We start from the raw sequence: 26,099 nt of genomic DNA, 5'->3' as shown, positions 1-26,099 counted from the left end.
CATCTTCAATGATCATCCTAACGTCACGATTCTCTGGCAGGTGGACATGCAAGGGCGGCATCTTTGCAAGTGGTCGAGGATGCTGCAGAACTTGAACCGGTGGTGGAGGCCCTGGATTCGGTGGAACAAGCCTCTCTCTAGGTGGTGTCACTTTTTGTCCCCTCCTTCTTGGTTAGAATCCATTTCCTAGCAGACACCTAGGATGAGGGCAAAATTACATACCCTGGCCAGTCTCCCCACAATTATAGCAAACATACTCTCTTTCTTATCTCCTTGGGCCCCGATTGCCTTCATTTGCGAGGAGAGGAGGCCGTACTCCTTGCACTAAATTCAATGAAAGGCTTTCAAGTTGATTAGTAATCCATTGTAGGAGCTCTTGCTGTGGCATCTCTGGTTTGGATGGGGCCTCTGCTATTTCTCTAGGCCTTGGCATGGTTGGTAAAACCTACATGGGCTCAACTCCCCCCTTCAACTGGGCTTGATACTTCAATTTCCTACCTTTCTCCCTAGCACAAGTAACTGATTCTTCATAGGATGTGGAAAACTTGCCCTTGACCTTCTCCCTTAGTAGAGGGTAGAGTCTGACCAAAAACGATCTTTCTTAAGGCAATCACATACTCTCTCTCCCTGGCTATGGAGACTGTCCATTTATCCCACAATTTTATAAACATGCCTTCATATGCTTGGTACTCCCCTGGTAAGGTTTGGCGAAGATCTAGGAGTTGTCTCCAAATATCTTCATGAAGCTTTGTATCTTGGTACTCGTGCAAGAGCGATCTTGAGATCCTCCCAATTACCCCTCGTAACCTCCATGAGGGATTGATACCACACTGGAGCATCACCCTTTAGAACTAAAGAAAATGCCCGTACTTTGGTTGCTTCATCATCCCGGCCTATGATTAGGACTACCATTTCTAAGTCATCTAGAAAGTCTAGAGCTTTCTCTCCTTTATGCCCAAAAAAGCTTTGAAAAACCGTGATAGGAAGATGTTAATCTAGCTCAATACAAAACAAAGATGAACACATCTAGGCCCAAGTCATATCTTATTAAGGGTAGAATAAATGGGCTCACAGATACATTAATCTCAGCAAGACGACGAGGGCCCAATAAGTCTCTTATGATATTTTGGAACCTGAAGCTTTGTGCTAGCTATTATGTGCACGGTTTGCCTAGCAAGAGGACATATAGGTTCATACAAGTCCCTATGGTCATGGGATACACTTAGAATAGAATGAATATGTGCACATTAAAGGAGATATTATAATCCAAAAGAGAGAATATTATGGGGTCAAAGGACAACAAGATCTCTCTCAACCTCTCAACTCCAAAATAGAAGACCAACCTTTGTTGAAAATGTATCTTCCTACTAATGCACACATCCGCCCTAATGTTTTGAACCGATTGAAAGTTATAGAAAATAGGATTATTCATTTATACATTAACTACAAATTTCCACTATAAACTTTCATGAAGCATATCATTGAAGCTCTAGCCTCTTAGATCCCACCATTCAAGAGATGCAAAGGATTTGCTCAACTTTGGTGTGCCCATCATCACCCTTGTAAAGTTCATAGGCTTCGATAGCTAACTTCTCAATTACTTTGAGCATTCTTGCTAGTAGGAGTTGAAGCGCATCACCATATGTAGCCTCTTGCCAACACCGCACATCATTGATGTGTAACTTCTCCTCCAAAAACTTGTTAATCCCCAAATTTGAAAGCATATTCACCACTTCAAGACGAGGCTCCTTAGGGATTGTCTTTACACTAGACACAAAGCACTCAAAACAATGCCTTGACCTAGAGACTTGATGAGAGTAAGATTTCTCTTGAATTAAATAAGGGTATGTGTAATTAACTTGCTTGACCCGCATACGTGCCGTTTGCTGTGATAAAGACTTTTCTTCTCTTGAGCTTATTTTAGAGACCATGGTGGTACTCTTGAGAAATGAATCCCTTGATGAATAGGGTTTGATGAAGATTCCTCCTTAGTGATCCCTTGACAAACACTCATTGAAGAAGAGGACAACTCCTTAGATATTTCTTCCTTCATAGAAATTGTAGAGCGTAACTTGAGAAGTCCTTAGTGAGGGCACCAAAATGAGAGTTGAAAAGATGAGTGGGTTGCTTCTTATCCACCTAGCCTCCAATCCTCACTAAGAGAGCTAAAAAAGGGCACCACCTAGCCAAAGGGAGGATGGGCTAGGACATCCCTTTCCTGAGTGAGTGGAAAGAACCAAAACACAACTTCACAAGTGAGAATTTGTAGCCCATCTTAAGATAAATGAAGATGATGGAAGGTTAAGAGAGGTGATGGCTCCTAATTTCTCCCATGAACATATATATAACATGAGGAAATAAGGATTCCCCACCAATATAGCATATGAAAATTCTTACTTAATAAGTTTAAGTATGAATGTGAATGGAAAATTAGAAGAGAGTACATATGATCTAGACACAATATGATCTAGACATCATATTAGAATATTAGAGAGAGGAAGAGAGATGAGAAAAGAGGGAGACAAGAGGGGAAGAGATAGATGAAGCTTGCCATTATGTATTCATGGAATGCTACATAAAAAAAGAGACTCACTCATAGCTTACCTAAAAGAGATGGACTAGCATAAGGGTGTTGCATAATATGCTCTTACTGGCTCCCCTTTGGCTTGGCAATCTAGAATGCTCTCATATGCTTGTGTTAACCTCAGTTCGAGATGGTAGAAACATGAAGCAAAAAGTGAAAAAATGATAGAAAAATAGCAAAGGTACAAGGGCGGTCCCTAAAGCTAAGCTGAGGCAAAAAGCACAATTTTAAATGGAAGACGCCTCAAAAAACTCTAAAAACTCTTGTAAAGGAGCATTAGGCTTCCTCCTGTGCCATTTGTAAAAGAATGGACGGGTGTAGGCTTAAGGCATGAAGCAAGAAGAGAAAAATAGGAAAAAGGACCTTGGCACAACGGTCAGTCATGTAAAAAGGGATGGGTGCCCATGGGATTTTGGGGTTTGTATATAAAGTTCAAAAAGTGAATGGAAGCTCATTCTTGTGTGTGGCCAAAAGTGGCTCTCCTCTTCTTCTTCTTCTTCTTCTTCTTGCTTGCTTGAGAGAGGGAGTGTGAGAGTGTGAGGAAGTAAGTGTGTGAGGGTGAGGGACCGTGGAGGAGAAGCTCTCCATCTTCTCTTCTCTTCTCGCGGAAATGGAGCTTGCAGCATGGAGCTTGAGGATGAAGCTCCCTTGAAGCTTGTACTTGGATCATGGAGCTATCAAAGTGCTCAGGAGAGGAGGTAACTCAATCGGGCATGGAGGTAAGCTCACTACACCCATAGAGATGGATGGCGCATTGGCTATGTGAGAGGTAGCCATTAGTGCTCGGCTTGGAACTCTTGAAGTAATAAGTGGTCCATGGGTCTTGGCAGTTGAGTGAGAGCTCCCACATTTTGGTTCCTTTACCAAGACCAATGGATTCAAGATTGAGCACATGCACACCTCATATCGAGCATTGAAGTAAGGGATTCATCCTCAAATCGAAGCTTGAGATAGGTAGGAAGTTTGGGCTTTTGATCTTTGATACAAGTATTTTGGTTATTTTGGTTATTCGATGATTGGGAAAGAAGGAAAAATCATTTCAGTTGTTTGATTTTGACTCTTGTTGCGGATTAAGAAATCAGATTGGAGAGACGTAGGGTTTACTGCCATAAAATAGGACAAAACATGCACAAATCGGGGTAAACAGGAAAAAAGAGTGGTTGGAATGATTAATGCTGGCAAGGGAGTGATTGGGGATAGCAAGACCTTGCTCGGGAAGGGGTTTAAGGGCCAGGAGACCATAGAAGAGCTCATCTTTCACCCTAGCAGTGAGAGAGAGTGTGTGTGTGAGAGGGAGAGATTTTCCATTGGTGATTCAATTTGATATTGCCATCGAGGAGTTATTCGCATGCTTTAGGTATATCAAAACCTTCTTGCTATGTATTTATTGTGATATAGAAGTCGATGTGCCTCGTGATTGCTTGGATCATTGGATTCAACGAGATCATCCTCGGCACGGCAATCGACGCATGCGACTCGGCCCGTTGATTGAGTGGCTTTGTTTTGGGTCAAGTCCCAAAATCAACCTCGGCCCTCCTGCATTTAGCCATTTCGACCCATCCGAATAGACAACTCAACCCTCTTAACTTGGCCATTTCCACTTGGCCCGTCCAAGTCGGCCCACTTAGACCAACTTGATATTCGGCCCAACTTGGCACTCGGCCCCTCAGACCATTCGACCCACTAACCTAATTTGGCCCTCAGCCACGTCTATTCAGCCCATCCAAGCCCACCACTCGGCCCCCTAATTCAGACGAGTTGGGCCAAGTCAAACTTTTGCAAATTTTGTGGAAGTTCGAGCTAAATCCCAACAGCGCCAACCTTTGTGAGCCATCCCAACACCCATAACTCGATTCTGGCACAAGGAATAGGAAAATTTGCAAGACATAGCTGCTTAGTAACTTGGTTATCGAGAGAGTCAACGCCTTAACAGTAGCTAGTGGAGGCATAGACCCCGAACAAACCTAACCGAGTAAGAGGCGCAGCAAGAAACCCTAAAATCTACCAAGAGAGCTAGAAATTGATCAAACAAGCCTATCAGGCCTAAGACGAGATGAGAGTGTGCAAGCCGCTTAGACACTTGCTCTTCGCACTCACCTTAACTTCCGGCACTTAAAGTACACCTAAGAACAGCTGAAAGCCTGATTGACCACAAGTGCACGGAAAAGAACACACTAAAAAGAAAGCTCACTGCAATGTCGATTATGAGCAGCATATCCACTTAGCCATTGGCAATGTCCGCATAGGGGAAACTTTCAACACGGGCTGCGCGACTTCTACGAGACCCCCAACGCCACAAGTAGAAACACATTCAACCAAGTCTAAGGAGGGGGGTTGTGATTTGTTACAACCCCCCAAGCCTCTATGCCAGCATCATGCTAAGGCCAAAGTCAATGCCCATGAACCCCTGTTAAGGTGGGTACCTAAACATCAGAGCCTGCCACCAAAAAGCAATTGGCCATGTCTTCACAAGGGTAAGAACGCAACCAAAACCTAGGAGGCCAAAACAAAGCTATAGATAGTGACGTGTGGTCAAGCCGCGATGGGTTTCTAAGACCCTATTCCAGAAACAAGGCTATTAAGAGGGTTATGTGTTGGGGGTAAAGGTGCCTCTGCCTAGCCACCCGTGTATTACTACATTGACAGTCACCGCCACTGCGGAGGTGGCAGGCGCCCGTCACCGTCACTTTATTCTTTATTCTTTTAGTGACAGTTTGAATAAAGGAAGGCCCGGTCACACATTGTGACTGTTGGAGTTTCCATTTCTAGTCTCTCCCTTTCTTGCTCTTACTCTCCCGCCATAACTCTCGAGTCCAACCTTTGATTCGTCGCTCCCTTTCAACTGGTATCAAAGCTTTGCTTTCCAACTCTTGAGCTTGGCTCGTGGCATTCTCAGCATCCCATCAACTCCCTACTTGCATTGGGTCTCCTTCCCAGCAGCAGCAGCCATATCCGACTCCTTCGAGCTCCCATCACTCCCCAGCTTCCGAAGCACCTTCTCGGCATTGTTGGGCACCTTCAGGGCATTACATCAGAGATATTTGATCATTTTCTTCATGGTTTACTTTAGTTCTCAGGTCTCATAGACTGTAAACAAGTTGTGGGCAGCCATAGCTCACACCTCTTGGAGCTTACTTCACTTGGATCTTGCTTCCAGCCTATCAAGGCTTGCTGAGGCTTAGTATAAGCCTTCTTTGGCCCTCATTTGTGCCCCCTTTTTTGATATGTGGGACAGCAGACCCCCCATCCAGCTCACGTTTTTTTTGTGCCTGTTTCAAAATCTAACCCAAAATCACTCTTTTTGGCATATCTTGGGCATTCAGAACCTGATTCAAGAAAGGTAAGAGTCTAAGTTGGGGTTTTGGCACACTCCGGACACGATGGTGATGTCGGATTTGCCAAATTCTGATGGATGATAGAATCTTCTACAACAGATTTTAGGTCTGAGACAGCATGTATTTGTATGCCTATGCTTGTTTGGGCATGACTACATAATCAGTTTGATGCCTATTACATCCCGATTAATTGGGGGATTGAAGCTACATGTAACACTATGATTTTGGCCTGATTTTGGGGCTAGAAATACACATTTTATAACAATAAATGCATGCTGAATACTCTTGGGCTGAAGCTATCTTTCATGCTTTGACATATGCCTATTGGTTTCGGATGTATGTCTTGGGTTGTGCTATGATGTATTGATCATCGAGGGACGACTTTGAGCTTTGTCATTGAATCCGGATGCTTTTGGAAGCTTGAGCTTATTTCAGCCCGCACTTATTGACATTGGTATATGCTTTGACAGTGATGCTTCTTGGGTTTATGTATATCCGTTGCCTATGGCTTGATGCTCATGTCACGGTTGATTACCCTATGCATACGTTGAGCTTGAGTGCTCATTGAAGCTCCACCTTGGATGCATTTTGGATTTTCTGGAGTAGTCTTGGTGGCTTGTCAAAGTTTGGATTGGGATGTATTTGATGTCTTACATGCTTACGGATGCTAGATATGGATGCTCTACCGCCTACATGTTCGGGATGTACTATTGATGTATTGTCTTGGACTTACGTGATTAGCACTGTGTCTTGCCTTGGCTTGAGCTCTTGAGCTCGTACATATGACTTTTGTGCCAATGGGAGAATTCTTGAATGCTTATCAGACATTGAGTAGGTGGTACTTTTATGCATTGAGCCGTTACATGCCATTAAGTAGACACTTGAGACTTTGGGACTTCTTACCTTTTGGGATGATACATCATATGTCTTGGTTCACTATATGCTTATGAGCTAAGTCTCAGTTTTGGATCTGTATCTTTGTGAACTGACACCTACTTGTGTCAAGTTTTGGTAGTAGCAGGAATACTTTGCCCCATTGACTGGGGGGTGTGCCTACTCACTGGCAGATGTTTGTATGACATACTTGGGTGTTGGATTTATGCTTATCGACCGTCATATGCTTATGCTATGCCTGCATGATGCCGGCTTTGATCTTGGCAATATCTGATTGCCTTGGGATCCAATTTTGACACTGCTAGCTCTCTTTTACTGAAATCTAAAATTTATTACAGCATGCATATATGTATGGACTGACATGGATTTTTTCATGTTGAAACACTCTGAAATGATGTGCTTTCACTAGTACTTGGTGGGCAGCAGCTTTGGTTCCACTTTCCTCGCCATTTTTCCTCGATTTTGGTGATTTTTTTGTCATTTTCTACAGTAAACAGCAAGCAGTTTTGAACTGTCTACAGTCTTCCAGCCTGCATTATGGCGAGTTCGTCCACTAATCATGCTATTTTCAACATCACTAAGCTTGATAGTATGAATTACTCTTATTGGAAGAGCCAGATCTGGCAAGTGTTGATGCAGAAATTGCATATCAAACCCAAAAGGTTAAGCGGGTATCCACCTGCAACTATGCCAGATGAGGAATGACTTGAGCTTGATGAGTTATGCAAGTCCACCATTGTATTGTCTCTCACAGAACAGGTTCACTACAATGTATTTGAGAAAGAATAGAGTGCATGGCAGTTGTGGGATAAAATCAAGAATCTCTATGACAAGAAAAGTCCAGCGAGTCAAATGTATTGGTTGAAGTAGCTTATGGATCTGTGCATGAAGGAGAATGTGACTATGTCTGCTCACTTGAGCCAGTTCCATGCTATACTCAAGAAGTTGACTTCGCAGGACATCACTTTTATAGAGGATGTCACTCCTCTTTTCTTGCTTAGTACTCTTAATGAGTCATGGGATGTATTCCACACTACATTATGTGCCTCTACTGCTACCTTGAAATTATCTGATGTTGAGAGTGCTCTTCTGCAGGAAGAGGTTAGCCGTAAGAATTTGGATGCCTCTTGTGTGTTTCATGCTATGACAGTTTAGAGGCAGGAATGATGGATATGGAAAGCATGGCAATGGTAGTGGCCGTGGACAGGATTCTCAGAAATCTCGATTCAAGTCTCGTGGGAGTCACGTAGCAAATCCCATGGCAGGAATGCAGATGTTACTTGTCACCATTGTGGGAAAAAGGGCCATATTAGGCCACAATGCCATGAATTGCGCAATGAAAGGCGCAAAGATAAGGGAAAAGACAAAGTGCAGGATAACTCTTCTGATTGCAGCATAGTACCTACAAAGTCCAGTGTTAAAATTGAAGAGATCAATGTTATGCAGCCTGAGAATGTTGATGATGATGATTATATCCTAGCAGCTTCTTCTAGTACTTCGCAGATGATAGAGATACACTCTATGTATGAACAGTGTTTGCTCTTGGACTCGGGTGCGTCCTTTCATGTGATACCTTCCCGAGAGTGGTTTCATTCATACCGTACTGTTTCGGGTTCTGTGCACTTGGGTGATGACAGCTCTCTTGATATTATGGGCATTGGTGATGTTAGGCTGCAATTTTCTTCTGGCAGTAGTTTTGTTATGCAGGATGTACATCATGTATCTGCTTTGACACGCAATCTCCTGTCAACTGGACAGCTTGATGACACAGGATATCATGTATGGTTTGGAGAATCTGCATGGAAGATCACTCGTGGCAGACTTGTGATTGCAAGAGGTGCCAAGGTTGGCAGTCTCTACCCCTTGATTGTATCAGCTTCTTCCCTTGATCATGTTTTGTATGTGGGTTCCATCCCACATGTATCTCTTTAGCATGTCTGTTTGGGCCATATGTCTTTGAAGGGAATGAAAATTCTTTCTGGTTTGTAGTACTTACCGCCCCTTGATTATGCATGTTTTGATTCATGTGAGCATTGTGTTTATGGCAGGCAAACTAGGTCTATGCATAAGAAGTTTGGTAGGCCACGCATGAGTGAGCCCTTGGCATTGGTACATTTGAATGTCTATGGGCCCATGCCTTGTCAGTCTATGGGTGGTGTAAAGTATTTTGTTACGTTCATAGATGATTTTCCACAAAAATTTTAGGCTTATCCCATTAAGCCGAAATCCGATGTCTTGGCTGTGTTTCCGAGATGGCTTGCATTGGTTGAGAACTAGTATGGGTATAGGCTAAAACGCCTAAGGACAAATAATGGGGGTGAGTATGTCTCACGTGCTTTTGAGTAGTTATGTGATGAGAGGGGTATTAAGCATCAGTTGACCACCCTCTACACCCCCCCAGAATGGTTTGGCTGAGCGGATGAAAAGAACCATCCAGGAGCGTGTATGTAGTATGCTTAGCCACACAGGCCTACCACAGATCTTTTGGATTGAGGCAGTTAGTACAGCTCTGCATATCATAAACAAATCACCTTCTAGTGGTTTGGATTTCTAGGTTACCGAGGAGGTATGGACTGGAAAACCTCCCTCTTATGTGCATCTCCGTGTCTTTGGATGTGAGGCATTTTGCCATGTGCCCAAGGACAAGAGAAGTAAGCTGGATCCCAAGAGTGTCAAATGCATTTTCCTTGGTTATGGGGATGCAAGCGAGATGGGTTACCGTCTCTGGGATCCACAGGCGCAGAAAGTCATCCGCAGTCATGATGTAGTCTTCCATGAAGACAAGATGCATAGGCAGCTTGAGAGAGTTGTTGAGATCCGCAGGGTCATATTTCAGGAGGAGCCGAGAGCTCCTACACAGCCAGTTGGACAGCCTACAACTACAATAGATGCTCATGGTCAGGGCATTAAATAGGCAGCTGGGCAAGCAACAGAGCCTACCGTGAGACGGTCTACTAGAGACAGACGTCCACTTGATAGATTTCATCCCTCGATGCATTATGTCTTGGTTACAGATGTAGGAGAGCCTTTTACCTATGATGAGGCTATGCGTAGGGGTGATAGTCACTCTTGGGAGAGGGCTATGCAGTCTGAGATAGACTCCCTGCATAAGAATGACACTTGGGATTTGGTTTCCTTGCCTATGGGCAAGAAGTCTTTGCCATGCAAGTGGGTGTACAAGCTAAAAAGTACCCCTAGACGCCCCAAGCTGGCATACAAGGCTAGATTGGTAGCAAAGGGTTTTAAGCAGGAGCATGGTGTGGACTTTGATGAGGTCTTTTCTCCTGTGGTTAAAATGACCACCCTGCACTTAGTCTTGGCTTTGGTTGCTCAGCTTGACTTGGATTTATACCAGATGGATGTCAAGACAGCTTTCTTACATGGGGACTTGCATGATGAGATTTATATGGAGCAACCTAAGGGCTTTGCAGAACCTGGCAGGGAGCACCTAGTGTGCAAATTGAAGAAAAGTCTTTATGGCTTGAAACAGGCACCTAGGGAGTGGTATCATAAGTTTGATGCCTTTATGCAGTCATAGGGCTATAGTCGGAGTGCTATGGATCCGTGTCTTTACACGAAGAAAGCTTGTGATGGTTCTTTATTGATTTTTGTACTCTATGTGGATGATATGTTGATAGCAGGGAAAGATCATAATGAGCTAGATGCTCTTAAGGCTAAGCTCAAGAAGAGCTTTGAGATGAAAGATATGGGACAGGTCGCTCACATACTTGGTATGCGCATTACACGCGACAGGCATCAGGGACTCCTCTATTTGTCACAGAGGGAGTACATTCATAAAGTCCTTGAGCACTTCCCCATGCAGGACATAAAGCCTATTGGCTATCCATTGCCTTCTTATGTGAAGGTATCACAGGCTGATTGTCCGCAGACAGAAGAGCAAAAGGCCGAGATAGCCAAGTTTCGTATCCGCAGTGGGCAATCTTATGTATGCCATGATAGCCACTCGTCCAGATATTGCCTTTGCAGTTGGTGTTGTAGCACGCTATATGGCTACACCTGGCAAGAAGCATTGGGATGTCGTGAAGCGTATCATGAGGTACCTGAAGGGCACTGCAGACATGTGCATATGCTATGGCAATCATGATACATGAGTCGTGGGGTACACTGACTCTGATTATGCAGGACATGCAGATAGTAGGAAGTCCACTTCTAGCTATGTATTCACATATGCTAGAGGTGCTATTTCTCGGATGTCCAGGGTGCAGAAATGCTCAGCCCTTTCTACTACAGAGGCCGAGTATGTTGCAGCCAACTGAGGCTTGCAAGGAGGCCATTTGGTTGGGTCATTTGGTTGCGGATCTTGGTATTGATGCTATCCCTACACTGCATTCGGATTCTATGAGTGATATTCAATTAGCCAAGAATCCGATCTTCCATGCAAAGACGAAACACATTGAGGCGAGGTATCACTTTATACATGGGGTCGTTGAGGACAAGTCTATTGATCTTGTCAAGATCTCGGCTGACCAGAATCCTACAGATCTGCTCACGAAAAGCCTCTCTACATAGTGCTTTGCCTTCCCTAGGAGGTTGATGGGCGAGGGATGAGATGACATCTTTCCTCATCTTGTTGTACTGTCTTTTTTCTTTTTCTTTTCACTCCTCACTGGGGCACATTCACCTTTGAGTGGGAGGTTGTTGGGGGTAAAGGTGCCTCTGCCTAGCCGCCCGTGTATTACTACACTGATAGTCACCGCCATTGCACACTACAGGTGGCAGGCATCCGTCACCGTCACTTTATTCTTTATTCTTTTAGTGACAGTTTGAATAAAGGAAGGCCCGATCACACATTGTGACTATTGGAGTTCCCATTTCTAGTCTCTCCCTTTCTTTCTCTTGCTCTCCCGCCATAGCTCTCGCTTCCTTTCACTATGCCTGGGTATGGATCCCTAAGGCTAAAACAGCAAAGAGCAATGATCAAACCATACAACATGTGAAGGCCTAAAGCCACAGAAGCCTAGAGACACCAAACCCATCAAATCACAACTGATTATTCCCATGAAGACTGACCAAGTCTACCAGCCCAAATCTTAGTCTGCTACTCCCGAACCAGAACCAGAACCAGAACTGATTATTCCCATGAAGACCGACCAAGTCTACCAGCCCAAATCTTAGTCTGCTACTCCCGAACCAGAACCGCGTAACTCAACCAAGACTCAGGAAGCCCCATCCGCAAAAGTAGTGGTCCCCCATTAGCAGTCTAGTTTTCCCAGCCCATTGTGCAAGGAATCTAGCCACAATCTCAAGAACAACCAAGCCCACAACTATCTGCTACCAAACTCTCTAGTTCTATCAAACCTCAACCACCCACCCACAGGCCTTAGACCCTCCTATGAGCGGAAATCATTCTTGAAACTAGCCGTAGATCTAGCCAAAGACACAGGGGATGATGTGATTTCTTACCTCAGATGCTTAGATGCCAATTCATGTCACTAGCTCTAAGCTATGACTGCTTGGACTTGTCAAAAATAGCGTGATGGGGGGGGCTTGCTCAAGATGATGCGCCGAACACACACAGAATGCACAAGGAGAAGCTCACTCAAGAGACAAGAAGAGAGATGGAGGCCAAAACATTTTCTTGCTGGTTTCTTCTTCTTCTTCCACACACTTTACAATGTACACAAAGTATAGATAAGATACAACATAAAGGAAAGTGGCCTACGAAGTCAAACAATGCATAACCGACTACACTAGTCGACTGGCGCTATAACTATGCCAGCTGTAACTAGGTGTAACAACCTAAATATAATAAGAGTAATGAGTTAGTGGCCATGTGAGAGTCATAATGACCACCGACATGCTAAGTGAAGATGTGTGGACCCATCTAACCAAGCGGTCCATCATCAATGTCTGCATGTGTTGAGCTTGTCATCTCAACACTCCCCCTCAAGCTCAACTCCATCTCTGCAACTCCAAGTAAGCTTCAAAACTTTTGAAGCTTCTCTGTACCCAATGCCTTCGTGAAGATGTTAGCTATCTGATCTTGTGTGGTGACATACACAAAGTCAATCTCACCTGCTAGTACCTTCTCTCTCACAAAGTGGTAGTGTACCTCAATATGTTTTGTCCTGGCATGGAACACAGGGTTCCTAGCCAACTGTATACTGCTCATGTTGTCATAATAAATGACAACTGGACCTTCCACCTGTACATCTAAATCAGCCAATAACTTTTGCAGCCATACTACCTCACATGCTGCAACAACAGCACCTCTATACTCAACCTCTGTACTCGACAAAGCAACTGTAGGTTGCTTTTTTGCTGCTCCAAGTAACTGTTGCACTACCAAGAGAGAACATGTATCTGCTGGTAGATCTTCTATCAAACATACTACTAGCCCAATCTACATCTGTGTATCCAAACACCTGTACATCTGTACCTGCCTCATAGAAAAGTCCATAATGTAATGTGGACTTCACATATCTCAATATGTGTTTGACTGCATCCAAATGTGGCTTTCTAGGTACTTGCATAAACTGACTCACAAGACCAACAGCGTAGCTCAAGTTTGGCCTTGTAATTGTCATGTAGATCAAACTCCCCACTATCCTCCTGAACATAGTAGGGTCTTCTATCTCATCCCCAACATCAGCACTCAACTTTACATTCTACTCCAACGGGACTGAAAGTGGTTTGCATGCTATCATACCATACTTGGACAACATATCCAAGCCATACTGTCTTTGGGATAGCCATATACCATCATCAGATCTAATCACCTCAATGCCAAGGAAGTACCTTAGCTCACCTAAATCCTTCATCTCAAACTTCTTCTTCAAAAAGTCCTTGACTTCAGCAATCCCACTATCACTATCACCTATAATAATCAAGTCATCCGCATAGATGACTATGATGACCAAACCTGCATCTCCCTTTCTCACATAAAGTGAGTGATCAGCATCAGAAACATAAAAGCCAATATTGACAAGATACTCTCTAATCTTGTCAGACCATGCTCTAGGTGCTTGCTTGAGCCCATAGAGTGCCTTCTTCAACCTGCACACATACGTGGGATGCTCTAAATCTTCATAACCTGCTGGCTGATCCATATACACTTCTTCTTGCAAATCACCATGCAAGAAGGCATTCTTCACATCCATTTGCTGCAACCTCCAACCTTTGGCTACTGCCAAAGCAATCACACATCTGACAGTTGCCATCCTAGCAACTGGACTGAAGGTTTCATAATAATCTATGCCATATGTCTGGGCATAGCCTTTTGCAACCAGCCTAGCTTTGTACCTACTAATAGAACCATCTGCATTGTGCTTAATCTTATAAACCCACTTACATCCAATAGCTTTCTTGCCCTTCGGCAATGATACTAGATCCAAAATCTTATTGGCCTCTAATGCAACCATCTCCTCATCCATTGCTGCATCCCAATGAGTATGACCAACAGCATCCTCAAAACAAGTGGGCTCAACATCCTCAACTAGTTTCACCATATAAGCATAATGGTGAGCTGCATTTCATTTCATCAAAGATGACATCCCTACTCACTCTGAACTTACATGTGACAGGGTTATAACAACGATACCTTTTTGCTCTAAAGAGTATCCAATAAAAACACATTTTTTTGCCTTTGGATCAAGCTTCTTCCATAGCTCATCTGGCACATGAATGTATGCAACATAGCCAAATACCTTCAAGTGCGATACATCAGGTTTCTTGCCAGTAAAGCATTCTTCAGGAGTCATCCCATGAACTGCAACTGTGGGAGTTCTGTTCGTAATATAAACAGCAGTATGAACAGCCTCAGACCAAAAATGCTTAGGCATATTCTTTTCAGCCCATCAAGGCACATGCAACTTCTGCAATATGCATCTTTTTCCTTTCTGCAACCCCATCTTGCTATGGGGTATACTTGCATGTGAACTGTCTCTTTATCCCATGAGACCTCAGAAAATCACTGAACTCATTCGAGAGGTACTCTCCCCCTCCAACTAACCTCAAGCACTTTACTTTCAAGCCTGTTTTCTTTCAACTGCAGCCTTGAAAGTTCTAAAGTGCTCAAACGCTTCACTCTTTTCCTTTATAAAATATACCCACAGCTTTCTAGAACAATCATCAATGAATGTAACAAAGAACTACCTCCAAGAGATACATTTGTGTAGGCCCCTAAATGTTTGTATGCACAACATCAAGGATATTTATGCTTACATATCTGTCATGTGAAAAGGGTTGTCTTGCCTGCTTACCAAACTGAATGTTTCGCATACCTTATGAAATTCTGCAACTCTAAATGTAGGCAAACCTGTAACCAACCCTTTGGACTGCATTAATTTCAGCCTTTGTACATTTGCATATCCAATGCGTTTATGCCAAATTTCAATATCTGCAACAACACCTTTTCCTTTAGCATACATAGCAGCATTCATAGTAGGAATTCCAGCATCCAGAGTAAACATACGTCCAATTCTACTACCCTTTGCTACCAACCTGCACTTGTCATTGAAGTCTTCTACAAAGCATCCCTTTGCATTAAATCTGACTTGCAGCCCTTGCCCTACCATTTGACTGACTAACACCAAGTTCTTTGTAATAGATGGCACATGTAATACATCTGAAAAACTCTTTGTCTTACCATCATGCAAGGACAAGGGAACTTTTCCAATGTGTGAAATTGGGTGGCATGAATCATCACCCATCTGCACATAATCTGCACATAATCTGCATTTTGCAAATCCTGCATCTCTCCAAACCATTTTGCATGGCTGGTCATATGATTGGATGCACCTGAATCAACATACCAAACATCATCATGTGTTCCCTTTCCTGTAACAGCATTCAACATATGCTGCATAACAAACAAACGTTCATTTTTGTCTTCATTTTGTCGTGAAGATGATGCATAGTTTCCTTGCTGCAACTTACCACTGCGAATATCATCTTTCTTAGCATAACATTAGGTTGCAATATGACCTGTTTTGCCACAGTAGTGACACACAATACCAGAGTTGTTAGAACCTCTGTTCTGCCATCCACCTCTTCCTCTAAAGCTCCCCTGCCTCTAAAGTTACCACGACCTCCTGAAACCTGCATATCGCCAAATTGCTGATTCAATCTGTTTTGCTGGTTGTCACTACCACATCCTATACCACGGCCTCTTGAAGAGAACTTCCCACGTCCCCTTCCTGAACTGGAGTAGGAAGCTTGGATCTGTTCACCACTTCTTTCAGATGTCTCACTCTGCATGTTGATCTCTTCAGTGATCATAAGGGAGACCAACTCATCGAAATCTGGAAATGGCTTTCTGACATATACGAAAGTTACAAAAGACTTCCAAGCCTTTTCATTGTTAAGTCCACCCAAGGTAGACGATACCAAATCATCATCATCGGGCATTGCATCAATCACTACCAATGCATCTGCAATGCTCCTTACCTTCAGTGCATACTCATTGATAGACATCTTTCCTTTCTTCAATGTATTCAACTCTTGCTTGAGTACAATCTTTCGTGCCTTTGTATTTACGGAAAACGTACTTTCAAGTATGGTCCAAGCTACATATGAATTCTCTGCATTTCTAATATGTCCCAGCATATTATTGTCAATTACTACAGACAGCCAATACATAACCTTCTTGTCTTTTGCATTCCATTCCTTACGTGCCTTTGTCTCTTCTGCAGTTGGAGGATCACTCACCTCCGGCTCCTTTTCTTCACCTGAAACAAACTCGTAGAGGCCTTTTCCAATAAGGAAGTTCGTGATATGGAACTTCTATGAAGGGTAGTTGTTCTTGTCGAGCTTCTCAATGATGGGGCTTCCACTGTTCTCTGCCATTATCACAAAACTAATACCAAACAGCAAGCAAATCTTCTGCAACCCTCGACCTATAGTGCACAGCAATACACCAGACAACCTTTTTCACTGTCTACTCAACAATACATGCAATCTACAACCTGTTTGAAGATAAACCTTATGTTTGCTTCCTGCAAACATTACAGATTCGCAATCTATAACCTGCGCATCCACTTTCGATCAAAACAGCCGAAATCAGAGTGTATCCTGAAACTGTTGTCTGCAACCTTGCGGCTCTAAAACGGGGCCTGAAACGGCCTCAGATGCCCAAAATAACTGCATGAAAGCCCTAAAGGGCGTACCTGCAGAACACACAACGCTCTTTGCGCACACCAAATCTCACTGTAATCTGAGATTTTTTGCTCTGCCCTGCTTCTGGTGCCTCCACAGGCACTGTCCAAGAGAAAGAGTGGAAGAATGGTAGAGCTTCTTACCCGAGGCTTGCTTGCTCAAACCTTACTTCTTCTCCTTCACTTCAGCCTTCGAAATCAGCCTCTCTCAGTGGCACGGCTCTCATACCATGTCAAGAATCACGTGATGAGGGGGACTTGCTCAAGATGCTGCGTCGAACACACACAGAATACACAAGGAGAAGCTCACTCAAGAGACAAGAAGAGAGATGGAGGCCAAAACATTTTCTTGTTGGTTTCTTCTTCTTCTTCCACACACTTTACAATGTACACAAAGTATAGATAAGATACAACATAAAGGAAAGTGGCCTACTAAGTCAAACAATGCATAACCGACTACACTAGTCGGCTGGCGCTATAACTATGCCAGCCGTAAATAGGTGTAACAACCTGAATATAATAAGAGTAATCAGTCAGTGGCCATGTGAGAGTCATAATGACCACCGACGTGCTAAGTGTAGATGTGTGGACCCATCCAACCAGGCGGTCCATTATCAATGTCCGCATGTGTTGAGCTTGTCATCTCAACAGGATTTGGACCTGTTGCAAGAGCCCTTTGCGACATAAGTTCGTACAATGCCTTGTTCATGGGACACACTCGAAATCGCATTCGTCAAAGCATCCCACTCAGCTGTTATAGAGTTGCTCCACATTGAGATATCTATAGAGCAAGCCATCAAACATCATCTCATTATGTCATATAATAAGTGAGCTATTTCTGCTATCACTGACCAAGAAATCAAGGAGTTGAAACATCTTGCTGAAATCGAATCCCCATTCTTACGGAACTAATACGCTCTTCAATTGCAATGGGAACTGAAAGGATGTCAAATGATGACCAACGCTGAGTAGCAATGCGCCATCAAGACATTGGAATATGACCCAACTTATGTCGCTCCAACTTTGTATAGGGTGTTAACAACTATTCATGATCGGCCCCCTAAAAAAGCACATCAAAGGACACCCTTACCGGTCAGGGTATTTTTTCCAGTAGTTGCTTCTAATATGCCCTTTTTGTGACAAAAGGAGCACTTAATAGAAGCAGTATGAACTAACACTTGCTTACAGGAAGTGACTGCTGGCGTTCCTTCAATATGATTTCTCTTCTCTTCATCCAAATAAGATTGGATGGTACTTGCCAAAGTTGGGTTTGGGATATTAGTTAGGGTAGTACTCACAAGGGTTGGAAAAACCTTCTTCACAGCTTTTAGGAGAATAGCAATAGCATCCTCTTCATGGATTAGTGCTTGTACTGAGGTAAGCTATGCCATAAGACCCTTCATGTGAAAATGAATTTTCCCAAGTCTTCTCCTGATCTATATTCCAAGCTAAAGAATTCAATTTTAAGGAATATTTTAGTATTTTTACCAGTGGCTCCATAAAGCTTTTCAAGCTCATCCCATTTTTCTTTAGCAATATTTAGTTGATCAATATGATGAATCAAGGACTCATCTAAGTGTAACATTCTAATTGCTTGGGCACGTTGGTCATCCTCTACATCAACCAAATTTGCAGAGTTTATAGCTCTAATGCCTTGAATGAGAGGCCAATACCCTCTCTCCATCATCTTGTACTTGATAAGTACCTGCCATGGGTGGAAATCTTTGCCATCAAATTTACGAATTTGAGGGCAGACATCAGCATAGGTTGTGGCCATTGGGAAGGTCTTACCACTTGCTAAGACAAGGGCAGTGTCTAGTCCCTTACAAACTTGCCAATGAATGTAGAAGCAAATCAAGGACACCCTTACAAACAATTGATATTCAAAATTGCAATGAAGAGAAAGGCTGAAAAGCATACATATGTAGTACTTCAAAATATGACTTTGGTGGTCCTTTCTTATGTGCAATCTTCTTCCGAGGTTTAATGGTCTTTTTAGGCTTTAATGATGTGACTTTTAGCTCCTCCTTGTGGTATGGTTTAGTCGATGAACCTTGTGTTGGACAAGGATGGTCTATGATTTCAATGCTTGTTGCTGATGATTCCGAGGAGAGTACAATGGCACTCATCTTATTGACCAAGGTATTTGAAAGAAACCACACATGATATGCAGCAAGCAACACAAGTTTAGGATAGGATGGTGGTCTATGTGTTTATAGTTGTGCACATAGCCTTACAAAATGAAGTAGAGCACTTAATGATTTTAATTTTCTGATGAAAAACTCAGACTGAGTAAATACCATCAGCAAAATGATTGAGCAATGTGCTTTAGTGCTTACAAGCACTCATCTCTTAACTTATCCTTCTAGAGATGGTAAATGTTGATCTTTGATAAGCTTAGTGATGCCCTACCAAGTGAAAGAACCTCTGAAATGGAGTTTTCAGTTTAGTAACTGACTCTGGAAGAGATAACTCAGTGATTAAAATCACTGTTAGTGATAGCAGAAGATGAAAAAAAGCAAGAAGGTCAAGCTTTCAAGCTTGTGGCTATGGCTGCCATGAAACCCACAATTAGGGTTTGACTCTATGGGAGCAGTAGGAGAAGAATTTCAAGAAACCCTCTTGGGTGGAGATAGCCCACTTGTGGGGCTATCAAAGCCCCATGGTCGTCGCCATCATTGCACTTGCTATAGGCCGCGCTACCATACAAACTACTTGGATGTTTAGAACTGTGCCAATTTGACGATTTCCTCAATGTTGTCTTCCACACTACCCAATGTTTCTCTTTGATGTGCTAGAATTGGTTGCTTTGTGTCAGGGAAGAAGTAGTTGAAGCTAGGAGCTGAAATGCTCTCCTTTGGCTTCCCCAGTTCCTCCAAGGTCAGGGGGTCAAGCTGGCTATGGAGTTTGAAGGTCCAAGATGAGAGAAATGAAGATTTTCTTGTGCACTTAGTGAGGTGAGGTAGGAAACTGAAAGGATCAAAGGAGGCTTTGATACCATGTGGAAAACTAGAGTTGCAGCAAGAAAAGTGTGCACAAGAGGGAGATAGAAGCTCAAAGTACAAGAATAAAATCTTGTTTACTAAGTTGCTCAAAGTACAACTTGGGTACACTCTATCTCACACTTGATATTGACCCATAGGCTGTTTATATAGCCTCTGCCTAGCTAGGGTTAGGGTTTCCCCTACCCCTTATGTCCAATTACATCCATCAGCCCTCATATACCCTTGCTTAAGGTGAATTCCCATGCCTATATTGTAACAGAAGCATTTTGTGACTTTCATTGATGATTATTTGCATAAGGTCTGGGCATATCCCATAAAGTAGAAATCAGATGTATTTGCTATCTTCCAACATTGGGTTGCTCATGTTGAGAACCAATCTAGATATAGGTTAAAATGCCTAAGGTCAAAAAATTATATGAATATGTCTCTAAAGCCTTTGAGCAATTTTGTGAGGAGCAAGGTATTAAGTATTAGTTAACCAACCCTTACACCCCACCCTAGTATGGTATTGCAAAGTGCATGAGTAGGACGATTTAGGAGACAATCCATAGTATGCTTAGCTAGGCAGGCTTACTATAACATTTTTTACCTAAGATAGTTACTACTGCTGTACACTTGATAAATAAGTCCCCAAGCATTGCTATTGGTTATCAGGTTGCAAAGAACGTATGGTATAGAAAACCTCTATCATATGCTCATTTTTGTGTCTTTGAATATGAGATTTTTTGCCATGTTCCCAAGGACAAATGCAATAAGTTGGACACTAAATCAGTGAGATGCATCTTTTATTGGTTATAGAAATGTAGGTGAGATGGACTATCGCCTATGGGATCCACAAGCTAGGAAGGTCATCGATAGCCATGATGTTTTTTTCCATAACAAACACTTATAAAATCTAAAAATTTTCTATCTCAAAATCTACATATTAATTAAAAAATTACACAAATAATACAATGTTGCAAAACAAAAAAAAAAACACATATCAATAAAAAGGAAAGTATCTAGAGCAAGTACCATAAAACAAGTCCAAAAAAAGAAAAAGAATAACAGTAGTTCACAAACAAGAACTCTGTCAATACATTGTAGACTTAATACAATAATACTTGGAAATAGCTGCAAAAATTCTAACACTAAATTGTCAAGCTTGTAAAATAACTTTTTTCAAAACACATATATGAATCATAATAAAAATAACAAAATTGTTCTTACATATAACTTAACTACTAAATAAAAAGAAATTTTTTCAAAACACAGATATGAATCATGATAAAAAGAACAAAATTGTTCTTAGATATAACTCAACTACTAAATAAACATTGTAAAAAATAAGAATCACAATCAAACAAATCTTTCAAAAACCTTGGAAGACAAAGTTGATACAGTTGCATGGATTTTACAACTCTCAAGAATTCTATGATCTTGTAAACAAAATCGTAATAGTTGCACCTTCAAAATAACAAATTTCACTAGGAATTTTCTAATATTAATTCTATGAAGAACTAAATTATCCAACATTATTCAATGGTATACCACGATGTAAGAAGATGAGAATAAGGAATTGGTGTAAATAACATTGATATTATGCCATGTCACACTGGCATTGGTATAAAAGGAGAGGACATGTAATTTTACATATCTTTTTGACACATTAATACAATTACAGTCTTTCTCTCCCTTCTTGTTCACAGCTTCTATGGCTTCCTCATCTTTCTTGTCTTTCTCTCTCTAAATCTAGTATTTCTCTCTCCTCGTCACTCTTATTCTCTCTCTTCCTGCAGTATTTCTCTCTCCTCTGCAGTCTTTCTCTCTCCTCTGCAGTCTTTCTCTCTCCTCTTTCTCTCTCCCTGGTTCTCTCTCTGACAAGCTTGGCTATACCAATAAGTCCGATATTTGTTTTTGAGGACAAAAACTTCATTTTTGAGTGGGGATGGATTGTAAGAAGATGAGAATAAGGAATTGGTGTAAATAACATTGATATTATGCCATGTCACACTGACATTGGTATAAAAGGAGAGAACATGTAATTTTACATATCTTTTTGACACATTAATACAATTACAGTCTTTCTCTCCCTTCTTGTTCACAGCTTCTATGGCTTCCTCATCTTTCTTGTCTTTCTCTCTCTACATCTAGTCTTTCTCTCTCCTCGTCACTCTTATTCTCTCTCTTCCTGCAGTATTTCTCTCTCCTCTTTCTCTCTCCCTGGTTCTCTCTCTGACAAGTGGTATCAGAGCCTTGGTTCTTGATCCCAGTTAGTCCCTCATTTTTACCTAGTTACAACTTTCTAGTTACATGGAATTTTGAGTCACAGGTACACAAGTACGGGGAGCAGCAGGGGAGTTTCCAAAGCATCTCTAGACCACAAGGACTGCATGCAGGAGCATTAATGGCAGCTTTCATGAAGACCACACAGACCATGGCAGCCTTTCTTGGAGTCTTAAATGAAACTTGGACCAAAAATGGAGGCAAACAGATAAAGATGGCAGCTCGTTTTGCAAGCTCAGGCCAATCTTGAAAGCAACGATACATCACTGGTTTTAGGATCCTCAACTATTGGAATGTTATCTTTTTCTGGAGCAAGAAGATCTTGCACTGTTTCCATGTAGAGCTGCAGATACGAAATTGTAATTGTATCCTGCTCAGATGATGTATCTGTTAATATATCTTCCATGGCTCATACCATGATTCCATGGTCTGTTGTATCCTCCTCACCAAACCTACCAAGGGCAGCCTCTATCAAGACTTCATCAAATTGAAAAGTCTCACAGTCCCAATTATTTCTTCGTAGTTTCAGCCGCTTCAGCTCTGGCATCATCTCTTCTCTGAGCTCCTCATTCCAGGGCCTCTCTCTTCAGGATCGGCAGCAGCCATTAAAGCCGAGCAGCATATCTCTCGCTTCTTCTTATATGCCTTCATCCCCTCTACTCGTGGTCACGTCATCAGCAGCGTGCCTCCTCTTTTGCAGCATATCAGCTACATTTTCTTATGGTGGATAGGCCTTTCTAAGGAACTGCACACTGGAGGGAGTAGTAGGTATCTTGGCGGCCGCTATTACACCTCCCTTCATTATCTTGAAATAGAAAAAGAGAGCCCCCAGCATCATGGCGGCCGTAGCTGCAGCCAGTATGGATCTTCTCTGCTCGAAAATGGAAGCGGCTTCGACTTTTGAATCCGCGCCTTTGTCGCTCATCCTCTTCTCCTGCGAAGCTTCGCCTTCTGCGCCTTCTAGAGCTCAGCAGATCCACGTTCTTGGACTCGTCAGCGCATCTAAAATTGTATGGAATCTAAGTTTTCTGCGGATCTCCTGCTTGGTATTCCTGATCACAGATTCCATCACTTGCAATATCGTCCACACTTGAGTCATTTGCAGAATTGATCAGGCAATAGCCTGCCGCACATGCTCCAGGGCTTCTCCCATTCCTGCCACGATAGCTCTGAATTGCAAGGGATTTCAAAGGAGGAGGAAAGCTTCTCTTAAAAGCTGTTGATCTTCCAACACCTATTTTTGAATGGCCTGACTGTCATGACTTGCATCGGCTCCAGCATTATCAGTGTCATCATAAATCCAGGTGCACTTCTGTAACATGGAAAGCTCCAATTGACAAGCGATCCATAGAAGATCTTCTTCCAAAATCTGGGCATCTTGCACCTTCCAAGCCACAAACTGATAGAGGTATGAGCACCAGGCAGCATCAAACTCTGCAAGCTGCACAATCGTGAGGCACTATTGATTCCTTCCTCTTCAATAGCCTAGTTTGGATCACATATAGGCAGATTTTATGGGCCACATACAAGCACATTTTGTGAGGCTTCATCGTGGCTTTTCAAAGGGTAATGGAGCCTTAGAAGAGGAAACATCCGATTGCTTCTTGTACTGTCTGCTTTAGTGAGGCATACTCTTCAAGTGAAACAGTCACACCTACTCAGTAAGGGCTTTGATTTCAGCAAGGGCCATTACTTCTGATGCACAAGCTGCTTCAAATTCTTTTAAAGATGTTTGTAGTCTACTCAATGCAGTGCTGGTGGCAGCCTTAAATTGCTCAGATTCAAGTCTTGCTCCCCGCACTGATTCTCTGGATGCTTCTGCAGCAGCCTTGCCTTGATCTGCCTCTGCTACTAATTGTTTTGTGGATGTTGGCAAGGTCTCCTTGGCCTCTCTAGCTGCTATCTCACCTGATTGGGCTAATATCAGCAGCTCTCTAACTTTGCATAGCTCCTCCTGTAAGGAGGCTAGAGTTGTACATGCCATCTGTTCTTTTGAATGCATACTCTCAAGTTCCAGTTGAGTTCTTTCCAACTCTGTTTTGGCTGCCTGTATTTCTGAAGAAAGAGAAGACTCATTTTCTGCAGCATTTGTCTACTTAACTTTCAACTCATCTAGCTCTTCCAACACTTTGCTAAGAGCTGTAATAGACGCCAACTCAATAGACCTGGCATGGTCCAACTCCACTTTCAAGCTAGCAATGTTCTTTTGTGTCTCACTTTCAGCCAACACTGCCTGTCTCTCAGCTTCTTGTACATCAGAATACTCTTCCTTTAGTTTGATTACTGCATTACGTGCTTCCTCTATCTTTGTTTCGAGCTCCTGCAGTTCAGCTGACTTTCCCACCAGAATATCACTCATCACCTTTTCCTGCAATTCAGGACTATGATCTGACTTTAAAAGTTCAATCTGCTCTTCTGCCTCTACAAGTGCAGCTTGAGCAGCAACCAAAGCCTCATTAACAGAGTCATGTTCTTCAGTAAGTTCTTGAATTTTCTTGGAGACAACATCCAGAGCATTATTGGCCTCTTGCCTTTCTTTTATTGCTGCTTGCTTCAAATTAGTGACAGAGAGGAGCACCCCCTTTGTGCTTTCAATCTCTGCTGAGACCTTTTGTAGTTCTGACATAATTTCTTCAACCTTCAGATCACTGAACCTGTAGAACTTGTAGAATTCAGATCAACATGTTTTAGCTCTCTTGTGGAAACAACAAGTGTTGAGCCAATCACCATCTGACCCAGGCATCTAAAGGCATTAGGAGTCTCATCAACAACTCAGGAATGGTCAAAGAATGGGAGATGTAACACGCTTTACATCGATAAAATGAAGAGATATATTTTGTGCACCTGGAGCAGTTGATGTCATAAGGACAGTTATACTGAGTTTTTCAAGCATTACAAATCATTTACCCCAGATGTTGGAAGCAACTTGGATATTTCTGAAGAGCTAAGTGGACTCTCTGATATCTACTTTCAAATTTGGAAAAACATTGAGTCTTGGCTGTTGCTACAGCTGTTGCAGGGACATTGGCTCCTGAGATCCAGTAAATTCGTCAGTTACATACACTACACATGCTACCCTTGCATTGTGAGTCCAAACCTCAGCAGCAACAACATTGCACTTGAGGCTTGTGAGAACAAGAGAGATATCTGACAACAGTCCTGATCGATCAGTGCCAGTCAACTTTATGGATGTGTGTTTAGTAATTGATTGAACACCCACAGTATGTTCCAAACATGTTCTTACCTCTGAACTTGCAACAGTTCTTTTTGCTCCCAAAGCTTGTTGCATATACTCAATTAAACTTTCATATGTAAGTTTGTGTCCAAGTTGATCTATAACATGGAAAACATCCATGAACCAACCACCATCTGAGGATATATAGGATTTGGGGATGCAATCTTGTAATGCCATATTCATGGAATGTTGTTTCCTACTCATTTGAGTGTATAGGCATTGGGTATCGACTCAAGTTGGATAAGAAGTACTCAAAACACTTGGAACAGGGCTAAAACAGGGTGCAGTCCAAACAGGGACAGATTTGGAAAAGTTGCTACAGAAATTAGTAGCATCATTCTAACGACAAAGAAACAATTGGAAGTGATACTAGACATCATAAGCTTCGAGTGGAGCCATCAAACGTCTCATTTGGACACATATTTCTCGAGCTAGAGCCTATTTGGTACCTGCGGTTCACTAACAGTTCACTGTGGACAGTTTTGGAAATTCTTAAACAGAGAGGGGTATTGCTACTCCTAAATTCAAACCAGGATTTCTACTTGATACTAGACATCCTAATCTTCGAGTCAAGCTATCATACACCTTATTTGGACTTATATTTTTCAAGGAACAACATATCTCTTCAACTTGACTGCAATGGCAGCTGAGAACAATAGCTCCAGC

At 42.4% G+C, this 26,099-nt stretch overlaps 1 protein-coding gene across 1 annotated transcript; it reads right to left on the bottom strand.

Annotated features, from left to right (window-relative positions):
* Positions 1-23,852: 23,852 nt before the first annotated feature.
* Positions 23,853-25,553, bottom strand: LOC148022390 (protein WEAK CHLOROPLAST MOVEMENT UNDER BLUE LIGHT-like 3). Its single transcript, XM_087696854.1, has 3 exons — positions 25,207-25,553; positions 24,384-24,852; positions 23,853-24,290 (listed from the first exon to the last, which is right to left on the bottom strand). The coding sequence occupies exons 1-3, from the start codon at positions 25,551-25,553 to the stop codon at positions 23,853-23,855; spliced, it is 1,254 nt and encodes a 417-aa protein (XP_087552980.1).
* Between the last annotated feature and the right edge of the window lie 546 nt (positions 25,554-26,099).

Source organism: Lygodium microphyllum, chromosome 17 (genome assembly GCF_053477565.2).
Source record: "Lygodium microphyllum isolate KBCC chromosome 17, Lygodium_microphyllum_v1.1.10, whole genome shotgun sequence".
Classification (NCBI taxonomy): Eukaryota; Viridiplantae; Streptophyta; class Polypodiopsida; order Schizaeales; family Lygodiaceae; genus Lygodium; species Lygodium microphyllum.
The sequence above is the reverse complement of the archived record's forward strand: the minus strand, read 5'-3'. Positions and strand labels throughout refer to the sequence as shown.